Genomic DNA, 24913 nt, shown 5'->3' on the forward strand with positions numbered 1-24913 from the left:
TTGCCTCTCTAATCGATGAGGCAAAAGAACAACTTTGCCTCATCAATTAGAGATATATGGTTACCCTGAAATCTAATTGGTACAAGAAAACAGGATAAATGCTTTGTTCTTTCCCTTTAATTTGTCAGTGTTCAGAGTAAGGAGTTAGTGCCTCAGTTAGTTTCAGTAGTGACCAGTAGGGTTTTTAGTATCAGTATTGAAGACTTGAATATCATTAGTCTAGATTTTTTTAGTAATCTTCTGTGTAAGGTTGGTCTAGATTAACTAGTTCATCATTACCTGAAACAAAAGTAAGGATGCTAACACTTTGTTTCCTGTTGTAGTTTCCCCCCATAATTTATGTTGCCTTAATTTTTTTAAGTTATACTTTTGGAAGGGGTTATAATAGATATAAAGATTCTTTATGCAGATACCCTGCATAGTGTGGCTATACTTAACCTCAGTGTTATAAAATATTAACCTCTATTTTCTTCTAGTACTTTTGTTTTTGCATATTTAAATATTTAATATATATGAACATAAGTGTTAATACTTTGCTCCAAATAAGTTTACTTATATATTGACATAAAATTATATGTTTTTTGTCTAAGAGAGCCCTGCTGATGTTAAACCCTTTCAGAATGTTCAATTAATCACTTGTGTTCCTAGGTGACATATAATAGCAGAAAAATCTAGGTAATTTGTAGATAGATTTGTGGTTAATTATGCAAAGGCAAAATTTTAGAACATTAAGACATATTTCTCAAATAAATGAAACACTGTTAGAAGATTATAATATCCTTATTAATATTTTCATATTTTTGTAAACTTGAATAGTGTATTTATTTCCTTTGTATAATAATTGATTTTATTCTGTTATTTTGGATAGACACTTGGCATTTCACCTGAAGAAAAATTTGTTATTACAACAACAAGTAGGAAAGAAATTACCTGTGATAATTTTGGTAAGCAATGTTATGTTTATGCTTTTATATTTAATATGTTCTAGTATATCATAGAGCAGTGACTATTTTATGAGATAGATAAGCATCAAAAAACTGTGATGTTTTGAGGATGGGGGAGGAAACTAGCTGTATGCATCCAGTTTGTGCAGAGCTCATATTTTTCAAGCAAGATTATAGGAAAAGAGTTGATATCATTTATGGCTACAGAAGATGAGACCTTGCTCAGCACAACACCTAGCACAGATCTTCTACTTGGGCCCTTAAGAAGCTAATTCTTCTGACCAACTTGGATTCTTCCATTATCTTTTTTTACCCAGTTATGTTCTAAGACTTGCCAGTTTATCATGCCTGATTGCTTTTTGGATTTAATCATTCTTCTCCATTCATATTGATACCACTTTAATATAGTTCCTCATCTGATTTTCTGTGACAACTTAAGAATTGAGTGTTTCAGATGAGTGGAAGTATTTGAACCTATTCCATTGATATTCTTAACAAAACACAACACAACTGAATTTATAGATGGATCCATTGTTTGGGGATTTGCCTGTACAATTTTTAAAGTCATTTCATAGATACAGTTTGTATATTTAAAATTATAAATTCATTGTGTTTCGGATGCTAGCTTAGCACTTAAGATGTTACCTCTTGATTACAGATGAGACTGTTAAAGATGGAGTCACTCTGTACCTGCTACAGTCAGTCAGTCAGTTACTACTAACAGCTACAAAAGAACGAATTGACTTCCTACCTCACTATGACACATTGGTTAAAAGTGGCATGTATGAATATTATGCAAGTGAAGGACAAAATCCTTTACGTAAGTATTCCATTTATACTAATTTTGATAAACTGTCACTCACCTTTATCCCCTGATCACACGTCTTAGTCCTTCACTTTAAAAAAGATCTCTCATTCTACTTTATTCACAGACTATGATCAGTTTTTGTGAGTGTCCTTACTTCGTCTCTTCATCACAGTGTATTTCTTTTTCTACCTAAGTCATCTTACTTCAGAATAAAGATACCTCTCCTTGAAAACTAATGTAGAATGAGAATTCATTCCTTTTTGACTCATGAGAGGTCTTGTACTTACACATCTATCTCCTGTACACTCTCCTTTCCTGATTTATTCTTCCTGGCCTCACGTACACCTCTCCCAGTTGAGAAAATATTTGTTTTACCTTGCACATTTTTTATAGCTGAACAGCACAAGTAAGTGGTTTGTGTTCTTTATCATTTCTTTATCATTTCCTTCCACCTTTACTACTTGCCAGTTTTTATCCCACCTTTGGATTGTTTGCTAGTTGATTTAGAGAATCTTTTCTGTCTGGACCCTGCCAAAGTGTTTAATACTATTTAGATGTTCATTATAAACTTTCTTTTTCTTTTTTTTTTGGCTGTGCTGTGGCCTGTGGGATCTCAGTTCCCCAACCAGGAACCAGGAATTGAACCTGGGCCTTGGCAGTGAAAGCCAGGAATCCTAGCCACTAGGCCACCAGGGAACTCCCTATAAACTTTCTTATTAAAAATTTTTTTCATTGTATATGCATTAGAGTTGGTAGAAAATTAGAAAACATAGATAAGCAAAAAGAGCATAAAGAACATCCCTATCTCTACCACCCAGATGTAACTACCACCAACACTTCGGTGTTTATCATTTCAGACCTCTTTATATTGTTTGACTTTTTTTTTCTTTTTTAATGGTTTTGTATGATGCATCCTTTTTTTTTTTTTTTTTTTTGGCCGCGCTGCATGGCTTGTGAGATCTTAGTTAGTTCCCTGACCGTGGATTGAACTCAGGCCCTCAGCAGTGAAAGCACAGAGTCCTAACCACTGGACCACCAGGGAATTCCCAATGCATACCTTTTTTTTTTTTTTTTTTTTTTTTTTTTTGTGCTGTACGCGGGCCTCTCACTGTTGTGGCCTCTCCCGTTGTGGAGCACAGGCTCCGGACGCACAGGCTCAGCGGCCATGGCTCACGGGCCTAGCCGCTCCGCGGCATGTGGGATCTTCCCAGACCGGGGCACGAACCCGCGTCCCCTGCATCGGCAGGCGGACTCTCAACCACTGCGCCACCAGGGAAGCCCCCCAATGCATACTTTTTTAACCTACCTTTTTATTTAAAATGTAATGAACATCTTTAATATGCATGTCAATATATATTTGTTTTAGGGGTTACACAGTATTTAGATAATGTAATTTATTTGAACAGTGTACTGTTGTTATTAGACATTCAAGTTATTTCAGTCTTTTTTTAATTGTTACAAATGACTGCATGTTCTTGTGACTAATTCTTTTTTTTAAATAAATTTATTTATTTTATTTATTTATTATTTTTGGCTGCGTTGGGTCTTCGTTGCTGCGCGTGGGCTTTCTCTAGTTGCGGTGATCAGGGGCTACTCTTCGTTGCGGAGCACAGGCTCTAGGCATGCAGGCTTTAGCAGTTGTGGCTCGCGGGCTCTAGAGCACAGGCTCAGTAGTTGTGGCGCACGGGCTTAGTTGCTCCGCGGCATGTGGGATCTTCCCAGACAAGGGAAGTATGTCCCCTGCATTGGCAGACGGATTCTTAACCACTGCGCCACCAGGGAAGTCCCCCCATCTTCTTAATGTGTCAGTGCTTCAGGGCTTAGTCTTTGGTCCCTTATCTTCTCCTAATTCCTCAACTGGTGATTCCATCCAATCTCATGGCTCTAAGTACCATAGTTATGGAAGTGACTCCCAAATGGAGGTAGTGAGAAATGGTCATTTTTAGTTAAATATTGAAAATAATGCCAGACTTACCTCCTGAATCCCAGTTTTGTCTATCCACTTGCCCATGTGGCATCTCTACTAGGATATCTAAGATGGGAATATACTACACATAGTTTTCCATCCAAATTAATTTTGGTTCTTTTTAGTTGCTTAAACCAAAAATCCAATTGATTCTTTGTCTCATTCAATCTTTCAGAAAATCCTTTTGGCACTATCATCAGTGTTTATCTTAAAATGAGCATTTCTCTTTACTTCTGTTGGTAACACTAGGTCTGAGGCACCATCATAGATTACTGAGATTATACAGTGGCCTCGTCTCTCTCTTTTCATGCCTGTACACGTAAGGTTTGAGAAGTCAGATTGTTTCACTAAGGGTAAACGCCGACGTCTTTACAATTACATGCATGGTTTTAGAAGCTGTGCTTTGTATCTCTCTGACTTCGTTTCCACAACTCTTCTTGTTGTTCATTCCTCTTCACTGCCAGCTTTATTCTCAGCTTAGGGCCCTCTGCCTGGATAGCCCCTGTCTCAGTCCCTCACCTCATTCAAGTCTTGTTTTTCTATTCTCAACAAAACTTATCTTGTTCACCCTATTTAAAATTGCAAACTATGTTTCCTCTATGCCTCTATACCAGATAAACCCATGTAAGTTGGTAATATTCTAAGTCAAAAATGCATTTGCGGGGGCTTCCCTGGTGGCGCAGTGGTTGAGAGTCCACCTGCCGATGCAGGGGACAGGGGTTCGTGCTCCGGTCCGGGAGGATCCCACATGCTGCGGAGCTGCTGGGCCCGTGAGCCGTGGCTGCTGAGCCTGCACATCCGGATCCTGTGCTCTGCAATGGGAGAGGCCACAACAGTGAGAGGCCCGCATACCGAAAAAAAAAAAAAAAATGCATTTGGTGGGGGGTAAATTATAAGTTTGGGATTAAAATACACACCCTACTATATATAAAATAGATAACCAACAAGGACGTACTATATAGCACAGACCTATAATGAAAGAGAATGTAAAAAAAAAGAATATATATATTTATATATATGTATAACTGAATCACTTTGCTATATACCTGAAACTAACACACCATTGTAAATCAACTATACTTTAATATAAAATAAAAATTAAATTAAAAAATGCATAGGAGCCATGTGGCAAAATGTTAATAACATGTAAATCTAGGTGAAATGGTTTAAGTATCTGCATATTGAATGAATCTTTAATTCTTTCTCTGGGGATAAGTTTTTAAATGTATAATCAGGGAGTCAGTAGATACATTCATTTTTAAGACTTTTGATATAGATTAATTACCTTGCAGATTGGTTATATGGGTTTTCATTCCTACTGTCATTATATGAATAGGCAGAGAATATCACTGTTTAAACTCCTGCTTTGATTTCTGTAACTTCACATTAAATTCCTGGGTCTTTCCCTGCCTCTGTTTCCTGTGCCTTTGATGCTACTTCTGGTTATTGTTGACTGTATGGTGGATAATTCTTTAAGTCATGTTGATCTTTTTATACGTGAAGTGAACTTACCCAAGCCTAAACTATTCTGTGTCAATGAAGCATTTATCTCTGGCTGTCTTTACTCTCTCTATTAAGCATAGTCTGTTCCAGCTCTGTGGAACACCTCTACTCACCGAGCTTGATATAGTGATAGGGCGTCGCATCTAAAACTGAATTTTTCTTTCCTCCCTTCTAAATTTTTCTCCTTCCAAATTTTATGGAAAATATGACCATTTATTCAGTCTTCTAGAGCAAGTACTCAAAACCACCTTGGATTTCTTTTTCTTTCTCCCTTTATATCTAATCATATACTAAATTCTACTCATTTCTTTCTTTGAGATTTCTCTTAACTCTTTTTCCTCGCATTTCCTACAGTGTCCCTACTTCTCCTTTTCCTAGTTAATACCCTTCGCCAGGTCTTTATACATATCTGATTTGTGGTAACTTCTTTCTAACTAGCTTATAAACATAGACATCCCCTGAGTGTTGAGAGTGTGGAAGTGCTTGCTGGAGTGCTACTCTGTGGGTTAATTACGCTTAAGTTGGGTTAAGCTTCCGGGGAATAGACATTAATTTATTATGTTCCCCCTTTTAATTAAGGGAATAAAAGTGAAGAATAGTTTGGGTACTGACCCTGGAGAAAGGAGAATGTTAGGAACAATGCCGAGCCAGTGATAAACTGAAGGTCAGGCTGATTTTTTTTTTTTTTTTTTTTTTTTGCGGTATGTGGGCCTCTCACTGTTGCGGCGCACAGGCTCCGGATGCGCAGGCTCAGCGGCCATGGCTCACGGGCCCAGCCATTCCGCGGCATGTGGGATCTTCCCGGACCGGGGCACGAACCTGTGTCCCCTGCATTGGCAGGCGGACGCTCAACCACTGCGCCACCAGGGAAGCCCAGGCTGATTTTGTAGTAGGAAATTAAGAGCAGTTTTGTGTCAGTTAAGCAGATACATTCTGCCATTTCACAAGTTGCTGTTGTGAGATATCTGTATTTAAATTAGCTCTCAATAGACACTTTTATAGTTGCTTTATAGTTGTCCTTATATCTCAAAATGTGCTTACGTTTGACTTGTGCATGATGTAATTACGTACCACAGACTACTATTTGATTTTATGGTTATGGTCTTCTGTTTGTCTCTTATGTGTGTATGTCTGTCTTTAGATTATAAACTCCTTGAAGCCAGGAATCATGGCTGGCTGACTCATGATGTGTAGTGCCATGCAAGTACGGGTTGGTGACTGCTTTTTTATGCTGGTGGTGATTGGTGATGCCTTTATTATGTTTGTGTCATTAGGATCAGGATAATACTTTAATTCTAGCTCTTTGGAAAATAAAAGTGATGGCTTAAGGTACTTCAGAGTTTCTTCTACTTTGAACTTTTATATGAAGTATTTAGGAGGGAAAACTTAAGCAATAACGTTTTCTCATTCTCTTCCAGCATTTGCTCTTGCAGAATTAATTGATAATTCATTGTCTGCCACGTCTCGTAACACTGGTGTTAGAAGAATACAGATCAAATTGGTAAGGAAATAATACTCTAAAGCAATTTAACTTGTCCTTTTATAGAAGTACTACAGGTTCACTGGAGAAAAATTAGGAAAGAAAGATAAACTAAAAGTAGAAATAATTATCTGATGTCTCTTCAGTCATTAAAATTTTTTCCCGTGCCCTTTTTCTATGCATATATGTATACATGTATGTGTGATCATAGTGTACATTTTGTTATTTGTGATCTTTTATTTTCCCTTAATAGTACATTGTAAACACAGCCATATCATGAATATTCTGCAATATAATATACCACTGCTGCAGTTTGGTTTATTGACTATAATATAAATTATGTAATCAGTCTACTGTTGTTGAACTTTTAGATTTTTTTTCCTATATTTTTGCCATTGTAAGCAGTGCTGGCGTGATGAGTATCCTTATAGACTTTTGTACATATCTCTGATTAGTTTCTCAAGCTAAATTCTGAGAAATGGAATTTCTGGGTTAAAGGACATGAAGAATTCTAAGGCCTTTGATTCATACTGCTGAAGTGCCTTTCAGAAAGTTGTATTAATATATACTTCCTCCAGCAATGTATGAGTGAGCCCAATGAATCACTTTTTTTATATTAACTTTTCTTGTTTTTAATATTGATTTGACTTTTCCTATCTTTTTGAACTTATTTTATTTCATAGCATTTTGATGAAACACAAGGAAAACCTGCCGTTGCAGTGATAGATAATGGAAGAGGAATGACCTCTAAACAGCTTAACAACTGGGCCGTGTATAGGTTGTCAAAATTTACAAGGCAAGGTGACTTTGAAAGGTTAGAAAACCTTACTCACTTTTTTTATGGGCAGCTGGGTATTTTAATGAGGATAAGAACTCATATTTCTTTAGTTATACATGATACATTGGCGGTTTTGATGTTATCAGCATATTTATTTAGATTTTTATAATGAAGTTTTTATGAACAATACTTAGTTAAAACTGCATAAATCACATTGCACCCTTCCATTGAATGATTCTTTTTGCATTTCCTGAGGTATATAGGAATTTTTTTTTTTAATTAATTTTACTTATTTATTTATTTATTTTTGACTGCATTGGGTCTTCGTTGCTGCATGCAAGCTTTCTGTAGTTGCGGTGAGCGGGAGCTACTCTTTGTTGAGGTGTGCGGGCTTCTCATTGTGGTGGCTTGGCTTTGTTGTGGAGCATGGGCTCTAGGCGCATGGGCTTCAGTAGCTGTGGCACGCAGGCTCAGTAGTTGTGGCACATGGACTCAGTAGTTGTGGCTTGTGGGCTCTAGAGTGCAGGCTCAGTAGTTGTGGCACACAGGCTTAGTTGCTCCATGGCATGTGGGATCTTCCTGGACCAGGGCTCTAACCCATGTCCCCTGCATTGGCCCGCGGATTCTTAACCACCGCTCCACCAGGGAAGTCTCCCCATCTTCTTAATGTTTCAGTGCCTCAGGACTTAGTCCTTGGTCCCTTATCTTCTTGTAATTCCTCACTTGGTGATTCCATCCAGCCTTGTGGCTCTAAATACGATAGTTATGGCAGCTATGTTGTGTTCTTTGGGAAACACATTAGGGAAGAATCAGTTGGCGTTCTTATTAAGTAGTTAGTATTTGTTCGTGTCCTGTTTTTCTCTCTGCTGTGTCAAGGAAAGTCACCCAAATTTAAGGACCAATCTCAATAATGTGTAAAATTAATATAGTTAATACATTTGCCTTCTCACTTCTGAAATTTCAGCACTCTCAGAATTTTCATCAAAATTGTAAAGACTTAGAATGCCATGGTGAGAGGCAGCAATAAGTGAAGAACAAGAGCTGTGGAATCATTTGGTCTCATTTGAATTCTAGCCTTACTAGTTGTATGACACTGGTCAAAGTAGTTTACTTCTCTTTATCTCAGTTTACATGTCTGTAAAATGGGGATAATACCTCATAAGGTTTTGTGAAAACCAAGTGAGTTATTAGTACCTGTAAAATCCTTAGAGCCTGGCAAGTGATAAGCAGTCAATAAATACAAGCTATCATTTTAGTTATTACTTCTCATTCGTGGCTTCAGATTTTTCTGCAACTATTCTTTTTCACTATTTTCTTGAATATGTGCCACTTCAAGGATTTATAAAATAGCCATAAAGAAGGCAAAGATCACATCTTTCATAGTCTAAAGATAGAATTTAGCATAAGATAGAAATATTAGGTAGAAATCAAAGGAGAACAGATGGTGGATTGGGGCAAAAAGGTCAGAAAAATGTTAGTTAAATCAAGTGGAAGAGTAGAAAGAAGTAGAGCCTACAGTTTATTAAGATTTCTCTAGATTTTAGCACAACACAGACTTTTAAACTTAATTCAAATGTTAGGGAAATTTTAATTTTTGGTAGAAATCTACCTGTTGCATGTTCTGGTCCTAGCTTTTTATAGGTGTTGTATCAGTAAACAGTCAGTTGTTGTTATAGGTGTTATGTACTCATACTGTCTTTGAGTCCAGGATCAGTCCCTTAACCCACTCCAGTTTCTGTTAGCATCAGTTGTACCCCCCTCACTCCTCTAGCTTCTACTCCTATAGAAAAAATTATCATTTGTTTTACTGCTTCCAGTTTAGTTTTTTATTGGATATAAGGATGGGTATCATAGGAGACAGGCGGTGGAAGAAAAGGAAGGACAGCCTACAAATACAAAAAAGCTGACTATCTTGACTGTAGCTTGTGTTGTAGTAGAGGAAAAGCCAAAAGTAAACCAAAAAATGTATAAGCACTTCAGTTACTGATTGTTAAGAAAATATTGAGTAATATGTTAGATGGCCATCTCTTTTAGGTAAGGTGACTAGAAAAGAGGGCAGCCTCTTTGAGGTTACATTTGAGTTGAGGCTTGAATGATTAGAAAAAAACAACCAAGCGAAAATCTGGGCGAAGAGTATTCCAAGTAGAAGGAACATCAGCAAATACAAAGACCCTGAAACTGTGATCAGCTTCTTTCGTTTGAGAGACGGAAAGGAGACCAGTGTGATTAAGTGCATATGAAGGGGAGGGTAGAGGGAGATGAGGTGAGAATTCTAATTTGGCAATATTCTTTCGAACTCTCACCCACCTTGGTACTACCTTTCCCTCCACTTTTTTATTTTGAAAATTTCAAATAAACCAACAAATAAGTTGAAAAAACTTCAAATAAAAAGCCAGCAAATAAGTTGAAAGAGCAGTATTAGCACTCATATATCCTTCACCTAGATTTATGTTAACATTTTGCCACATTTGTTATCTTCTGTCTATCTGTTTATGTATGTGTGGGTGTGCACATGCGTGCACACACACTTTCTCTCCCTAAATCATTTGAAGGTAAGTTGCAAACTTTATGATATTTCACTGCTTAATACTGTAGCATCTATTTCCTTCACAGCGGTGTTCTCATAAATAGCCATAATACCTTTATACCCAGGACATTTCTCAGTGATTCAAAATATCTAATGTCCATATTCAGATTTTTCCCCTTTGTTATGTCTTTCTTTTCTCCTTTATTCTATAATTCCCTACATTTGTGTCTTTCATGAAATTGTCCGTTTTTTTGGTAGAGTTCAGGCTAGTTGTAGAACAGTCCACAAGGTGGATCTGAATGTTTACTGAACACTATTCCTTTCCTCAAAATTTTATGAATATTTTCAAATATACAGAGAAGTTGACATTCTACAGTCAGTACCCAAGATACTCATACTAAGTTTCTACCACTGACAGTTGGGTTACCACGTATCTTTTTATCCGACTAACCTTCAGGTCATCTCATTTTTTTATTCAGTTCAAAATAAATTACAGATACCAGTAAACTTTCTCCTGCTGCTTTAAGTATTGGTATCATTATGTAGAATTCAGGGAGTTTTTCTGAGGTAAAATTTACATTGAAAGGCTCACATCTGTCTTAAGTATATCTTCATTAAATTTTTTTTATGGTAATATAATTCATATAGTCACAAAGTTGTGCAGCCATCACCAGTAATTCCAGAACATTTTCATCACTAGAAGAAACCCTGTAACCACTTGTAGTCAATCTTGTCTCTCACTGCAGTCGCTAATATACTTTTAATAGTTGTTAATCTACTTCTTCAGTTGTTTTTTTAGGGATTACAATTAACATTTTAATACATAACAGTCCACTTTGGATTAACACCAATTTAATGTCAATAATGCGCACAAACTTTGCTCCTATATAGCTCCATTCCCCTCCCACTGCTCTGTATTATTATTTTCACATAAAGGACATCATTATACATTATAACCCTGTCAACACAGTTTTATAGTTAGTGCTTTATACACCTTTCTTTTTTTTTTTTTTCGGTACGAGGGCCTCTCAGTGTTGTGGCCTCTCCCGTTGCGGAGCACAGGCTCCAGACGTGCAGGCTCAGCGGCCATGGCTCACGGGTCCAGCCGTGCCGCGGCATCTGGGATCTTCCTGGACCAGGGCACAAACCCGTGTCCCCTGCATTGGCAGGTGGACTCTCAACCACTTCGCCACCAGGGAAGCCCTATACACCTTTCTTTTAAATCAGGAGAAGAGTAGTAAAAAATACACTTATACTGTCTTTTTCTACTTATGTAGTTACCTCTGCTTTGCTCTTTACTTGTATTCAAGTTACTTTCTAGTGTCTCTTCAGTTTAGTCCAAGGGACTCTTCTTCAGTAGCTCCTTTGCGGCAGATCTGCTGATGACAGATTCCCTCAGGTTTTGTTCATCTGTGAATGTCTTAATCTCTTTCCTTTACTTTTTTTTTTTGTGGTATGTGGGCCTCTCACTGTTGTGGCCTCTCCCGTTGCAGAGCACAGGCTCCGGACGCGCAGGCCCAGCGGCCATGGCTCACGGGCCCAGCCGCTCTGCGGCATGTGGGATATTCCTGGACCAGGACACGAACCTGTGTCCCCTGCATCGGCAGGCAGACTCTCAACCACCGTGCCACCAGGGAAGCCCCTATTATTTAGTTTTTGTTTGTTTTTTGGCCACGCCACACGGCATATGGGATCTTAGTTACCTGACCAGGGATTGAACCTGTGCCCCCTTTTGAAAGCTACTTGTGCTGAATGAAGAATTCTTGGTTGACAGTCTTTTTCTATCAGCACTTTGAATACATTAGTCTACTGTCTTCTGACTCCATAGTTTCTGATGAGGAATCACCTGTTAATCTTGAGTATCCCTTGTATGTGACTAGTCACTTCTCTCTTTCTGCTTTCAAGATTCTCTTTTTTCTCTGGCTTTTAATGGTTTGTGGCATGTCTAGTTTTTGAGTTCATACTATTTGGTGTTTGTTGAGCTTCTTGGATGTCTAGATTAATGTTTTCATCAAATTTGGGAAGTTTTTGGCCATTATTCAAATAGTCTTCCTCTCCTGTCTTCTGTGGCTCATCTTTATCCCCTCCACTGATGGGGTTTTTTTCTTCGGTTTGTTTCTCAGACTGAATAATGTCAATCAACCTGCCTTAAAGTTCACTGGTTATTTCTTCTGCCAATTCATATCTGCTCATGAGCCACCTAACTGAATTTTTCATTTCAGTTGTTTTTTTTTTCAATTCCAGAATTTGTTTGGTTCTTTGTAGTTTCTGTTTCTACTGATATTCTCTGTTTGGTAAAATACTGTTCTCATACTTTCCTTTACTTCATTAGACATAATTTCTATTAGTTCACTGAATGTATTTAAAATAGCTGATTTATTTTTAAAAATTTTAATTGAAATATTGATTTATAGTGTGTTAATTTCTGCTGCATAGCAAAGTGATTCAGTTATACATATATATAACATTCCTTTTTTAAAAAATTCTTTTCCATTATGGTTTATCACAAAATATTGAATATAGCTCCCTGTGCTATAATGTAGGACCTTGTTGTTTATCTGTCCTATATATACTAGTTTGCACTTGCTAACCCCATACTCTCACTCCATCCCTCTCCCATCCCCACCCTTGGCAATCACAAGTCTGTTCTCTATGTCTGTGAGTCTGTTTCTGTTTTGTTGATGAGTTCATTTGTGTTATATTTTAGATTCCACATATGAGTGGTATCATATGGTAATTGTCTCTTTCTGACTTCAATTAATATGATAATCTCTAGTTCCATCCATGTTTCTGCAAATGGCATTATTTCATTCCTTTTTATGGCTGAGTAGTATTCCATTGCGCACGCGCACGCCTGTGTGTGTGTGTGTGTGTGTGTGTGTGTGTGTGTGTGTGTATACATCTTCTTCATCTATTCATCTGTTGATGGACATTTAGGTTGTTTCCACATCTTGGCTATTGTGAGTAGTGCTGCTGTGAGCATAGGGTTGCATGTATCTTTTTGAATTATATTTTTATCCAGATATGTGCCCAGGAGTGGGATGGCTGGATCATATGGCAACTCTAGTTTTCGTTTTTTGAGGAACCTCCATACTGTTTTCCATAGTGGCTGTATCAATTTACATTCCCACCAACAGTATAGGAGGGTTCCCTTTCCTCCACACTCTCTCCAGCATTTGTTATAAAAAAGCTGAGTTAAGTCTTTGTCTGGTAAGTCTAATTAATCCCTGGGTTTTCTCTGGGACAGTTTCTATTGAGTGCTATTTTCCCTGTGTGTAGGCCAGACTTTAATATTTCTTGGTGTGGCACATAGTTTTTTTGTTTAGAATAGGACATTTAATTTTATTTATTTATTTTTTGTCCATGCCTGGCATGTGGGATCAAACCCGTGCCTCTTGCATTGGAAGCACAGAATCTTAACCACTGGACCACCAGGGAAGTCCCTAGAATAGGACATTTTAAATTATATAGTGTGGCAAATCTGGAAATCAGATTTATCTCTCTCCCCAGGGCTTACTGTTGCTTTTGTCTTTTTGTTGTTTGTGTAGTGACTTCCCTAAACTAATTCTGTAAAACCTGTATTCTTTATCTTGTGTTGCCCCTTAAGTCTCTGCTCAGTTAATTTGGTGGTCAACTGATCAGACATTTCCTTGAATGTCTGGAACCACTAAGTGTTACAGCTCTTGCCAAGGGGTTCTGTGTACATACTGGGCTGTTTTATTGTTCCAGCAGGAAGTTTACAGCTCTGCCTTAGCCTTTAACTCTTGGTTGCACCAAACCTCAAAGTCAACCAGAAATAAGAGATTAGAGCCTTCTCAGTTCTTTCTTGAGTATGTATACAATCCTGCACATGAGTGTGACCTTGATACTCATGACTGTGTTGGAGCTTTTAAAAACCACTATGGGGCTTCCCTGGTGACGCAGTGGTTGAGAGCCCGCCTGCTGATTCAGGGGACACGGGTTCGTGCCCCGGTCCGAGAAGATCCCACATGCCGCGGAGCGGCTGGGCTCGTGAGCCATGGTTGCTGAGCCTGTGCATCCGAAGCCTCTGCTCCACAGCGGGAGAGGCCACAACAGTGAGAGGCCCGCGTACTGCAAAAAAAAAAAAAAAAAACCCACTATGGACCTCTTATTCCCCAGCTTTTTCTTCTAAGTTTTTGCCCAGATTCTTGTTTTCTCCCAACTGTTTTCATTGCCTTAGTCAGCTTTGATGGTAAACATCTGCCACTGATTGTTTTTGACAAATGACCCAAGGAAAATGCTTTTCACAGTGAGCAAGTTCTGAGTTAGGTCAAATAAAGACAAACCCTGCAAGTGGAAGTTTCTATGGAACTGTCAGATCCAATAATGGCAATTCTATGGGGAAGGAGCTTTTGGGGAACTCCAAACACATTCCAGTGACTCCTAAGCTGTTTTCAACATGATTGCAGGGCTGTTGGTTTTCAAGGCTTCTGTGGAGCTGGTGAGAGGGGAATGGGAGAGGGTATGTTAAAAAGTAACAGCTTGCAGTTTTTACCAAAACTCATCAATGTGTCTTAAATAAACACTCCTTGGATTGTTGCAAGACTTAAGTTAATTTTTGCAGTTCTGAAAAAGTTGATTTTGACAATTTGTTCGGGTGTTGTTTTTGTGTTTATCAACGAGTGGATTTTCATAGGTTCTTCTGGAAGTGATCACTCAGTTAACTGATTTTTGACAAGTGCATACACTGGTCTAATCCAAACCCCTAAGGTAAAGAACATTACCTGGACCTAGGAAATTTGCTCATGACTGAGGCACTGTTACAATCATAAGTTAAATTAGATACCTAGAACCTTGTTGTAATACTATGTGTTGATTTAATTATTTTGTGGAAGAAAGAAGGGTGACATCAGTTAGGCCAGCGGGGTGGCCATAATTCAGATGTGTGTTGGATCAGTGCTACTTTCTGCACTTTAAACTTGCTCAGCAATTAAAAAGCTCTCAACTCAGTCAGCCGTTTTTGGGAAAATAAAAATAGCATGCCACATGGCCCATTTCCCATGCCACTTTTAGGTTGTAGAAATGGACTCCCAACAGGATTTTCCCTAATTTTCCTAAAGAAAAAGCTCAATTGTCTTTAGTATTTTTCTGCAATTAAGATGAACTTTCAAGTAGATATTTGTACTTACTTGAATTTAGAGAATGTAGATTTAGGCGTCCTACTTTAATTTGGTTATTTCCATTGTGTCTCACAGATGAGACACGTGTATTCCAGAAGCTCAGTTAGTTACCTATGACCATTTGTTACTTTTTTCATTGTGGCTGATTTTTTTCCCCTGTGATAGATTGGAGATAGTGAGATCTAAATATATATACATAGTCTCTCTACCATATTTCCTGGCAATCACTTACATTGTTTCTTTTTAGTAATTTGATCGTCTCTCCTATTCCTTTTTCTTACCTTCTACACCTTTTATTATACATTTTCATGCAGATTTTGCTTCTCTTTTCTAATAAATACTATTGTTTCACAAAGATATAGTGTCCTCTTATATTGTATGAAGAATAAGAATGAGATAGTTTCTGAAACTTTTTTAGACTGTGATAGAAATTTATTTTGAGGGAGGCGACTTTCTAAATTCTCCAGAGGACTCCTTCTGTGATGCAAAATTGTTTCTTAAGATCTTAGATTATATTTATCTTCATGAAGGGAGATCTATATAGCCCGTGAGTGTGGATATAGGAATTTTCTGGACTCATTTACACAAGTCTAAAACCTACTGGAAATTAGTATTTTCAGCCTTATTTGCTGTATTAGGGTTTTTGCTTAGGTTAGGCTTTCATGAATGGAAAAGGAAACTTAGGGAAAAGGTTGAAAAAGGAAACTTACTGCCTGGTCATTAAGTGCGTCCATTCCTAATCAGTGAACAGAATTCCTTAGTTTTGAATCAGATTAAGTATGTATATATTGTTTTATCTCTGAGTTCTGCCCTCCCAAACTTTTATTATACTTCCCCATATGTGTTTTAAGGAGAATATTTAGGGGAGGGTATTTTCAGCATATTTCCTAGAAGTATTATCATAGTAATTAAAGTCTTAGAACCTGTTTACTCTTTATTTTTCTTAATAGACATTTTGTTCATAGAATTTAATTAATTCTTGGTTTATGACAATGTATCAATGCAGGACATGCCCATTTAAAGTTTATTTATTGAAAAGTTTAATAAGCTGAATAACCAGAATTTGCCACCCAATCCAGTAAGTAGAATATACTGTAACTTACATCTGTGTCCTCCTCATCCCCGCCACCAAAGTTAACAAGTATCCTGTATTGTTTTTCTGTTTACTTTTTTCTTTTAAACATCTTTATTAGAGTATAATTGCTTTACATTGTGTGTTAGTTTCTGCTGTATAACAAAGTGAATCAGCTGTACGTATACATATATCCCCATATCCCCTCCCTCTTGTGTCTCCCTCCCACCCTCCCTATCCCACCCCTCTAGATGGTCACAGAGCATCGAGCTGATCTCCCTGTGCTATGCAGCTGCTCCCCACTAGCTATCTATTTTACATTTGGTAGTGTATATATGTCCATGCCACTCTCTCATTTCGACCCAGCTTACCCTTCCCCCTCCCTGTGTCCTCAAGTCCATTCTCTACGTCTGTGTCTTTATTCCTGTCCTGCCCCTAGGTTCTTCAGAACCTTTTTTTTTTTTTTAGATTCCATATATATGTGTTAGCTATTTCCATTTTTTAAATCTATATATCTAATTTTGCTTGTTTTTGATAATATGAAAAAATGTAATCATACTATATGTTGATCTACAAGGGACTTGCATTTTCATTTAATATTAGGTTACTAAGATTGCATATTTGTGTGGGTCTGTAGAACATTCATTTTCATAACCATGTTATCTTTAGTATATACCAAGAAGGAATCCCACTGTATTTATCCAGTCTCCAGTCAGTGGGCATTTGGCTTTCTCCTCCAAGTTTTAGCAATTGTTAGCAGAACTATCTTATATATGGGGTGTGTGTGTATGTTATATATGTTTCCTGGTCCAAATCTACATAAGTTTTACGCGTATGCCTAGGAGGGAATTTGTAGGATTTAAAAATGAATGTTCCAACTTACAAGGTAATGGCGAATTATTTTCCAAAGTGATCATATTAATTTATACTTTAACCACTTATGAAAGTTTGATAAAACTCACTTGGGAAACCATTTGGGTGTGGTATGTTTTTTGCTGGAGGAATTTTTAACTATTGCTTTGATTTCTTCATAGAGTTATAAGAATATTTTGGCTTTCTATTTCTTAATGATTTAGCTTTGGTAAGTTATATTTTAGTAGGAATTAGTCCATTTCATTAAATTTTCAATTTTATTGGCATATAGTTGTTGGTAGTGTTTGTAAAGAACCAGTGCTTGCTTTGATAAATTTTGTTTTCCTGTTTTCAAATTCTTTGATTTCTGCTCTTTATTATTTATGCCCTTCTTACTTTGGGTTTATTTGCTCTTTTTATAGTATCTTGATGTGGAATCTTACAGATTTATTTTTACTTCTTTTCTAAGATGAATATTTTGTGTTATAAATTTTCTTCTCAGGACTACTTTTGCTGTATCCCACAAGTTTTAATATGCTGTAATTTCACTTTCATTCAGTTCAGTGTAACTTTATTTCCCTTGCAACTTGCTTTTTGATCCATGGATCTTTTTTGGAATGTGTTGTTCAATTTCCAAATGTTCCCAATAGATTTTCTTGTCTGTATGTTGATTTCTAGTTTGACTTTATTATATTCAGAGAACATACTCTATATGGTTTCAGTTCTTTTAAATTTGTTAAGATTTGTTTTATGCCCTAGGATATGATCTATATTTTGGTGAATTTTCTGTGTCCTTGAAAAGAATGTGTGTTTTGCTGTTGCTGGGAGGAGTGTTCTGTAAATCTCAATTAGATTCCATCTGTTGATAATATTTTTCAGTTCTTTCTTATCCTTGCTGATTTTCTGTGTAGCAGTAACGAAGAGAGGAGTATTGAAGAGCTCCACTTATTTGCAGGTTTGCTGATCTTTTCAGTTCTCTGAATTTTTGCTCTGTGTATTTTTAACTTGTGTTACTTTTTGTATGCATAATTGAGATTGTTAGGACTTTTCAGTGAACTGACCCTTTCATCATAATGCCTTTTTAAAAAAAATTTAATTAATTAATTAATTTTTGTCTGTGTTGGGTCTTTGTTGCTGTGCACGGGCTTTCTCTAGTTGCGGTGAGCGGGGCCCACCCTTCATTGCGGTGCGTGGGCTTCTCATTGCGGTGGTTTCTCTTGTTGCAGAACACAGGCTCTAGGTGCGTGGGCTTCAGTAGTTGCAGCACGCCGGCTCAGTAGTTGCGGCTCACAGGCATAGTTGCTCTGCAGCACGTGGGATCTTCCCAGACCAGGGCTCAAACCCGTGTGCCCTGCATTGGCAGGCAGATTCTTAACCACTGCGCCACCAGGGAAGTTCCCATAATGCTTCTGTCCCTGATAATTTCTTGCTCTGAAGTGTATTTTATTTGATACTGTAGCCACTCCAGCTTTCTTTTTGTTTATGTTTGTATGGTATACCTTTTCTTATCCATTTTCTTTTAAAATACCTATATCATTATATTTAAAATGAGTTTCTTGTAGACAGCATATGGTTGGGTCATTTTTTAATTTATTAAAAAATTTTTTTTGACTATAGTCTTTTTAGAATATTATTTTTATTTTGTTTTGGCTGTGTCAGGTCTTAGTTGTGGCATGCGGGATCTTCGTTGTGGCACGCAGGCTCAGTAGTTGTGGTGCACAGGTTTCTCTCTAGCTGTGGCATGCAGGCTCCAGAGCTCGTGGGCTCTGTAGTTGTGGCGTGCAGGCTCCAGACCGCATGGGCTCAGTAGTTGCGGCTTGCAGGCTTAGTTGCCCTGCAGTGCGTGGGATCCTAGTTCCCTGACTAGGGATTGAACCCACGTCCCCTGCATTGGAAGGTGGATTCTTAAACACTGGACCACCAGTGAAGTCCCTGGTTTGGTCAGTTTTTAATTCACTCTGTCAGTTTTATTTAGTGTATTTGTACTATTACATTTACATATTTTTAATTATTGGTACATTAGGACTCAAATATGTCCTGTTTTAACTTTTCTGTTTGTTCCCTATGTTTTGCATTTGTCTTTTCTGGCCTTTTTGTGGTTTACTTGAACATATTTTACTACACTGTTTTCTTTATAGTGGTTTTCGAGTATATCTTTTATTTATTTATTTATTTTTTAATGGCTGCTCCAAGGAATACTGTATTACAGTCTCTTAGTATGGACATTTTGCCAATTAAAGTGAATTACAGAAATCTCACCAAATTATTTAGGTATTTTAACGCTCACCCATTTATAATTTAGTTTTAAGTGTTACCTCTACATATATTAAGAACCATATCAGACCGTGTTATTTTTATTTCAACAGTCTAACGTAATTTTAAAAACTCAAGCAGAGAAAGGTAGCCTATTTTATTTACGTGCATATTTGTTTCATTGTTCTTTATTCCCAGGTAATATTCTTTTATTAACTTGGTCCGATATTAATATATCTCCTCCAGCTTTGTTTTCATTAGTATTGAAATGGTTACTCGTTTTCCAACCTTTTAACCTACTGTCTCGTTATATTTAAAGAGTGTTTCTTTTAGGCAGCATTTGGTTATGTATTAAAATTGACGATCTCTGCCTTTTAATTGGGATGTTTAGACTAATTACATTTAATGTGATTATCAGTATGCTTGGTTACCATCTTTGTTACTTGTTTATTTTTCCCTTTTTCCCCACATTTCCCTTTTTTCTGCCTTATTTCAAATTGAGTGTGTGTGTGTGCGCGTGTGCGCTTCCACTGTTTCCTTCATTGACTTATTAGCTGCTACTCTGTTCTGTTGTTTTACTGGCATAGTATACATCTTTAATTTATCACAGTTCTACTCTCTTAGCAGATTTAAATTACACAATAGTGTTAACGATGTTATACATTAGCTCCTCAGACCTTATTCATCTTATTGATGAAAGTTTGTACCCTTTTACCAACCTCTACCTATTTCCCACACTCCCCAGTCCCTGTCAACCATTTTTCTACTGTTTCTATGAGTTTCTCTTTTTAACAGTTGTTTTCTTAAAAATGTGGTGAAAAAAAAAAGTATAACATTAAATTAAAGTGTATAATTTGGTAGCATTAATTATATTCACAGTGTTTTACAACCATTACCATTATGTATTTTCAAAGATTTTTGTCTTTCCCAAACTGAAACTTTGTAACCGTTAAAAGATAACTCTGTATTCTCCGCACCTCCAGCTGCTGGTAACCACAGTTCTACTTTCTGTTTCAATGCATTTGCCTATTCTAGGTACTTCATTTAAGAGGAATCATACAATATTTGTCATTTTGTGTCTGGTTTATTTCACTTAGCGTAATGTTTTCAGGGTTCATCCATGTTGTAGATTGTATCAGAACTTCACCCCTTTTTATGGCTGAATTATGCAGCTGTACTACATTTTTCCATTCATAGGTTAATGGATGGTTGTCTTGTTTCTACCTTTTTTGTATATTGTGAATAACGCTGCTATGAACATTCATATACAAGTATTAGTTTGAGTCCCTGAGTCAGTTTATGTTTACCCACATATTTACCATTTCTGGTGGTCTTCATTCCTTTGTTTAAATCCATAGTATCATTTTCATTCCTAAGGGTCTTTTAACAGTTTTTATAATTCATGTTTGCTCTCAGTGAATTTTTTCAGCTTTTGTATGTCTGATAAAGTTTGGATCTATTCCTTACCCTCCTTCCCCCTTTAAACATATTTTTGTTGAGTATAGAATTTTAGGCTGACTTTGTTAAACATTTCAGTACGTTAAAAATGCTACTCCATTTCTACTGACTTGCACAGTTTACAATGAAAAATCCATTGTCATTCTTATCTTTGTTTCTCAGAATGTATGGTGTCTGTTTTTTCTGACTCTTTTAAGATGTTCTTTTTATAGTTGGTGTTGTATACATTGTGTGTTTGTGTTGGGGGAGCACTGTAAGTGTGCATGCATGTTGTGTGGTTTGTGTATTGTGTGGGGTGTTTGTGTATATGCATGCTTTTTTGCATGGGAGCATGTTTGTGTCTTTGTTGTGTGGAGATGAGTTTGTGTATGGCGGTTGTATGTTGTCGGGGCTATTTTTTGTGTGCTTTGTTTTGTAGGTCTGGTATTATGGTGTTTTACCTGGTCATTGTTGTCTTTATTTTGATTATTGATATATGGGTGAGAACTTTTTATACCAATTAAAATATTTTTATTTATCCCATTATTTCTCTGTTTTGTTTTCTCTTTGTTTTTAAATTCATTGCATCTTTCTGTTGTTGCTTTTGAAAATGTTGTTCTACCTTTTTTTCTCTTTTAATATTTTAGAATTTATGTTTGTTTTCCTGGTTGTCTTTGAAATTTAAAAATGTGTATTAACGTCAGACTTCAAAATTTAAAAGAACACCTCCCTTCGCCCATATTAAAAAATTTGGAACACTTTATCTGATCACTTCCTTCCCAAAGTTATACTTTTGTTGTCTAGTATTTCAAGTCTGACTATGGAAATCCCACAAATTATATTCACCATTTTTTCTAACAACACATTAAAAATTTTTTAATACATATTTTAAAAATTACCTTTGTACTTACCATATTACGATAACCTTGTATGTCAGATTGTGCTTGTACGAACATTCCTTTAGAGCAAATCTCTTAATGGCAAATTTCCTTGGATATCGTCTGTAAATTCTTCATTTAGCCCTAGTTCGCAGTTCTACGTTGACCTTTTCTCTTGGCCCTTTGGAGATAATATTCCACTGTCTTATACTGTTGCTGTCAAAGCCTGGAAAGCCATTTCTCTCTCAGTCTGTTTATTAGTTCTTCTGTTTTGTTTTTAGTGTTCACTGTGATGCGGATTTCTTTTTATGTATCCTGTTTGGGCTCTTTTGGTCTGAATCTGTGGATCTATGCCTTTTAGTAGTTTGAGAATATTTGCAGCTTTTATCTATTCTCTCTTTCTCCAAGTACATTTAAACTTGTGTGAGATACTATCCTTCAGTCGTTCATGTTTTTAGTCCCACTTTGATATTTTTCATTCCTTTTTTTCTTTGTTTCTTATGGGTAAGTGGTTTTGAACGTATCTTTGTGTTCTCTAAATTTTTCCAGCTCTGCTGCATCTGCTCTCTAACCTTTTCATTTGGTGTAATAGTGGTTCCAGCCTCATCCCCAATTCTGTTTATTTCTGATATTGGGAAATGGTGTCCCTAGCGATCTTGCTTACATTTGGAGAAACCAGGGATGCCTACTCTCCAGAGTGTTGTTATGGTGCAGTAGGAGGTTCAATCAGAGCTCTTCGTTTGTCATGATACATGGAAATAAGAATCTCTTTGCTGTAATTCCCATTAGTATTGAGGCAATATTTTAATGTTTTGAAGGAGTAAACAATTTTGAAGGGAAGATTGTAGAGTTATACAGATATTTGAGATTTTCTGATTTATCAGGGTGGGCCCAAGAATTTGCATTTCTTAGCATTTCCAGGTGTTGCTGATGCAGCTGGTCTGGGTAATAAACTTTGAGAGCCATTGGACCAGATGATGTTTTGGCTTTTGGCTCTGATTCTTTTACATTTGAATAGGGGTGTTATCTGGCTCGGGGATCATTTTATTAACACTTAATAAAACTGCTATAACAATTTCCTTTAACACCTGAGTAGTTTGTTTAACATCATTGCATTAATGTAATGTTTTATTTTAGTGATCATTCAGGATATGTTCGACCACTACCAGTGCCACGCAGTTTAAATAGTGATATTTCCTATTTTGGTGTTGGGGGCAAGCAGGCTGTTTTCTTTGTTGGACAATCAGCCAGAGTAAGTAAAAATATTTCTTAAAAGTGAAAGTTGATCAAAATATTTTGAGGTTGACTTTCTAAATGTGTTTATCCAGTTTAAATTGTGGGAATTTATAAAGTACTCTTTTAAATATTTAACAGATGATAAGCAAACCTGCAGATTCCCAGGATGTTCATGAACTTGTACTTTCTAAAGAAGATTTTGAGAAGAAGGAGAAAAATAAAGAGGCAATATATAGCGGATATATTAGAAACAGAAAGGTACAATACATTTTAACTCAGTAATTGTAGATTCATTACTTTGGATGGATGATAGGACAATAACATTTTTTTCATTTTCTGAGATACTAATGTCATTTTAAAAACTTGAAGATATGGAATTTTCAAATTAAATTTTCATTCTTTTTCTTTTAATTATGTGAATAGCAAAAGTGATCATTTATGTGCTTTCTCAGGCTGAAGTCTTCAGAAAACAGATTTTCTCATAAAGCCAAGTAAGCTTTCTGGAAATTGTTCATAAGATTGTAAACTTTTTTCCTTGAACTGAGTGTGAGTTTTTAAGTATTTGTTGTATAATAATCATAGAAGCAGAGTAGAAAACAGTGATAGGGTAATAGACTTTTAAGAAATCTGAGCTCCAGAGAAATAAGTAAACGAGAAACTTATTTCTGTTATAAATTTGCATTCAAATGCTCATTTTAATAAGCAGAGTGTTCACAAATTTGAATCTTGTTGGTGAGCACATGGTATTTGTTGTATTACTCATTCAGCTTTTCTCTGTTTGAAACATTTTAGAATTAAAAGATTTTTTAAAGCCTTTTTTAAAAGTAAGATTTAAAAAATTCTTTTCTGCTTATAAAGCAAATTGTAAAAATTTTATAAAGAAAATAAAAACAGTCTCAAATACCAGAAAAAAGTACTTATGACATATTTAGTCGAATTTTCTTCTAGTTTAAACTTTATCATGTACTTATGCTTTGAGCTCTGTTTTATTAATATTTTGAGTATTACTTCATTTTAGAAAGTATTTTGGTACACAACACACTTTTAATAGCTTCACAGTATCTTTGGCTAAATGTACAGTAATTTGACTATTCTGTTAAGCATTTAGCTTACTTGAAGGATTTTTTTATAATTGTAAAGACACTGCTATTAGTATCTTTGCACAACATTTTGCCTGAACTGCAGTTTTTTCTTCGTATAAATTGTTAGAATTTTTATAACTGTTATAAGGAATTTGAACTTAGAAATATTTATGGTGTATATTACAAAGTCGCTTTTCTGAAAGGTTGAACCCAAATCAGATACACTCCCGGCAAAGGTATATTGGAAGTGCCTGTTGAATCATTGCCTTATTTTTCAAAAGAACAAAGCAGGGAGGGAAGAATGATAGCAGAATGTTAGTGGTTTGATAAGTGAAAATAATACCTTTTCTTTCATACTAGTGGGCTGAATTTTTTTCATGTTTATTAGCTACTTTTACTTTCTTTATAACTGAACACTATCCTCTGTCTGAGAAATTTCTTCATTTTGTCATTCCACCTTTTCCTCTTTAAATTTATTGCATTTATTTAACAGTTTACATATCTTAATATATTGTTTATGTAACAGTATTCTGTCTTATCTTTTCTATGTTATCTTAAAATCACAAAGCCCTGTAAAGTATATTGGTGGAAATATTATTTGCCATGTTAAAACTGGTGAAAAATAGAAACAGAATTTAAGTGATTTTTTTCAGAACTGTATGGATATGATAAAGCTTGGATAGTACTGAGGTCTCTTGGGTTATCATTTCTTCCAGCTTTTCCTGTGTTTTGTGCCTAGTTCATCCCAGCAAACATTTCATGGGCACCAGTAGGTCCCTAGTCCTTTTCTTTTTCTGACCTGTCCTTTCCAGCCTACTTTTTGGGGGCTCCTCCTCTATTCCTAAGCTGTTATCAGTTAGTACGGTGTGTGTGGGGTTGATGGTTTTTGATCTATGGGGACTAGCATGCACATGCCCCCCCCATATGTATATATATTCATTCTTATATATATCACT

General features: G+C 36.3%; 1 protein-coding gene across 1 annotated transcript in view; it reads left to right on the forward strand.

Annotated features, from left to right (window-relative positions):
* The window catches only part of SMCHD1 (structural maintenance of chromosomes flexible hinge domain containing 1), a 129076-nt gene that overhangs the window by 9719 nt on the left and 94444 nt on the right, over positions 1 to 24913 (forward strand). Inside the window, exons 2-7 of the mRNA XM_065889575.1 lie at positions 869 to 944; positions 1603 to 1764; positions 6640 to 6722; positions 7385 to 7515; positions 22777 to 22891; positions 23014 to 23133. Coding sequence (XP_065745647.1) covers positions 869 to 944; positions 1603 to 1764; positions 6640 to 6722; positions 7385 to 7515; positions 22777 to 22891; positions 23014 to 23133 — 687 coding nt within the window. The remainder of the gene's footprint in view (positions 1 to 868; positions 945 to 1602; positions 1765 to 6639; positions 6723 to 7384; positions 7516 to 22776; positions 22892 to 23013; positions 23134 to 24913) is intronic.

The sequence above is a fragment of the Phocoena phocoena genome, chromosome 13 (genome assembly GCF_963924675.1).
Source record: "Phocoena phocoena chromosome 13, mPhoPho1.1, whole genome shotgun sequence".
Taxonomy (NCBI): domain Eukaryota; kingdom Metazoa; phylum Chordata; class Mammalia; order Artiodactyla; family Phocoenidae; genus Phocoena; species Phocoena phocoena.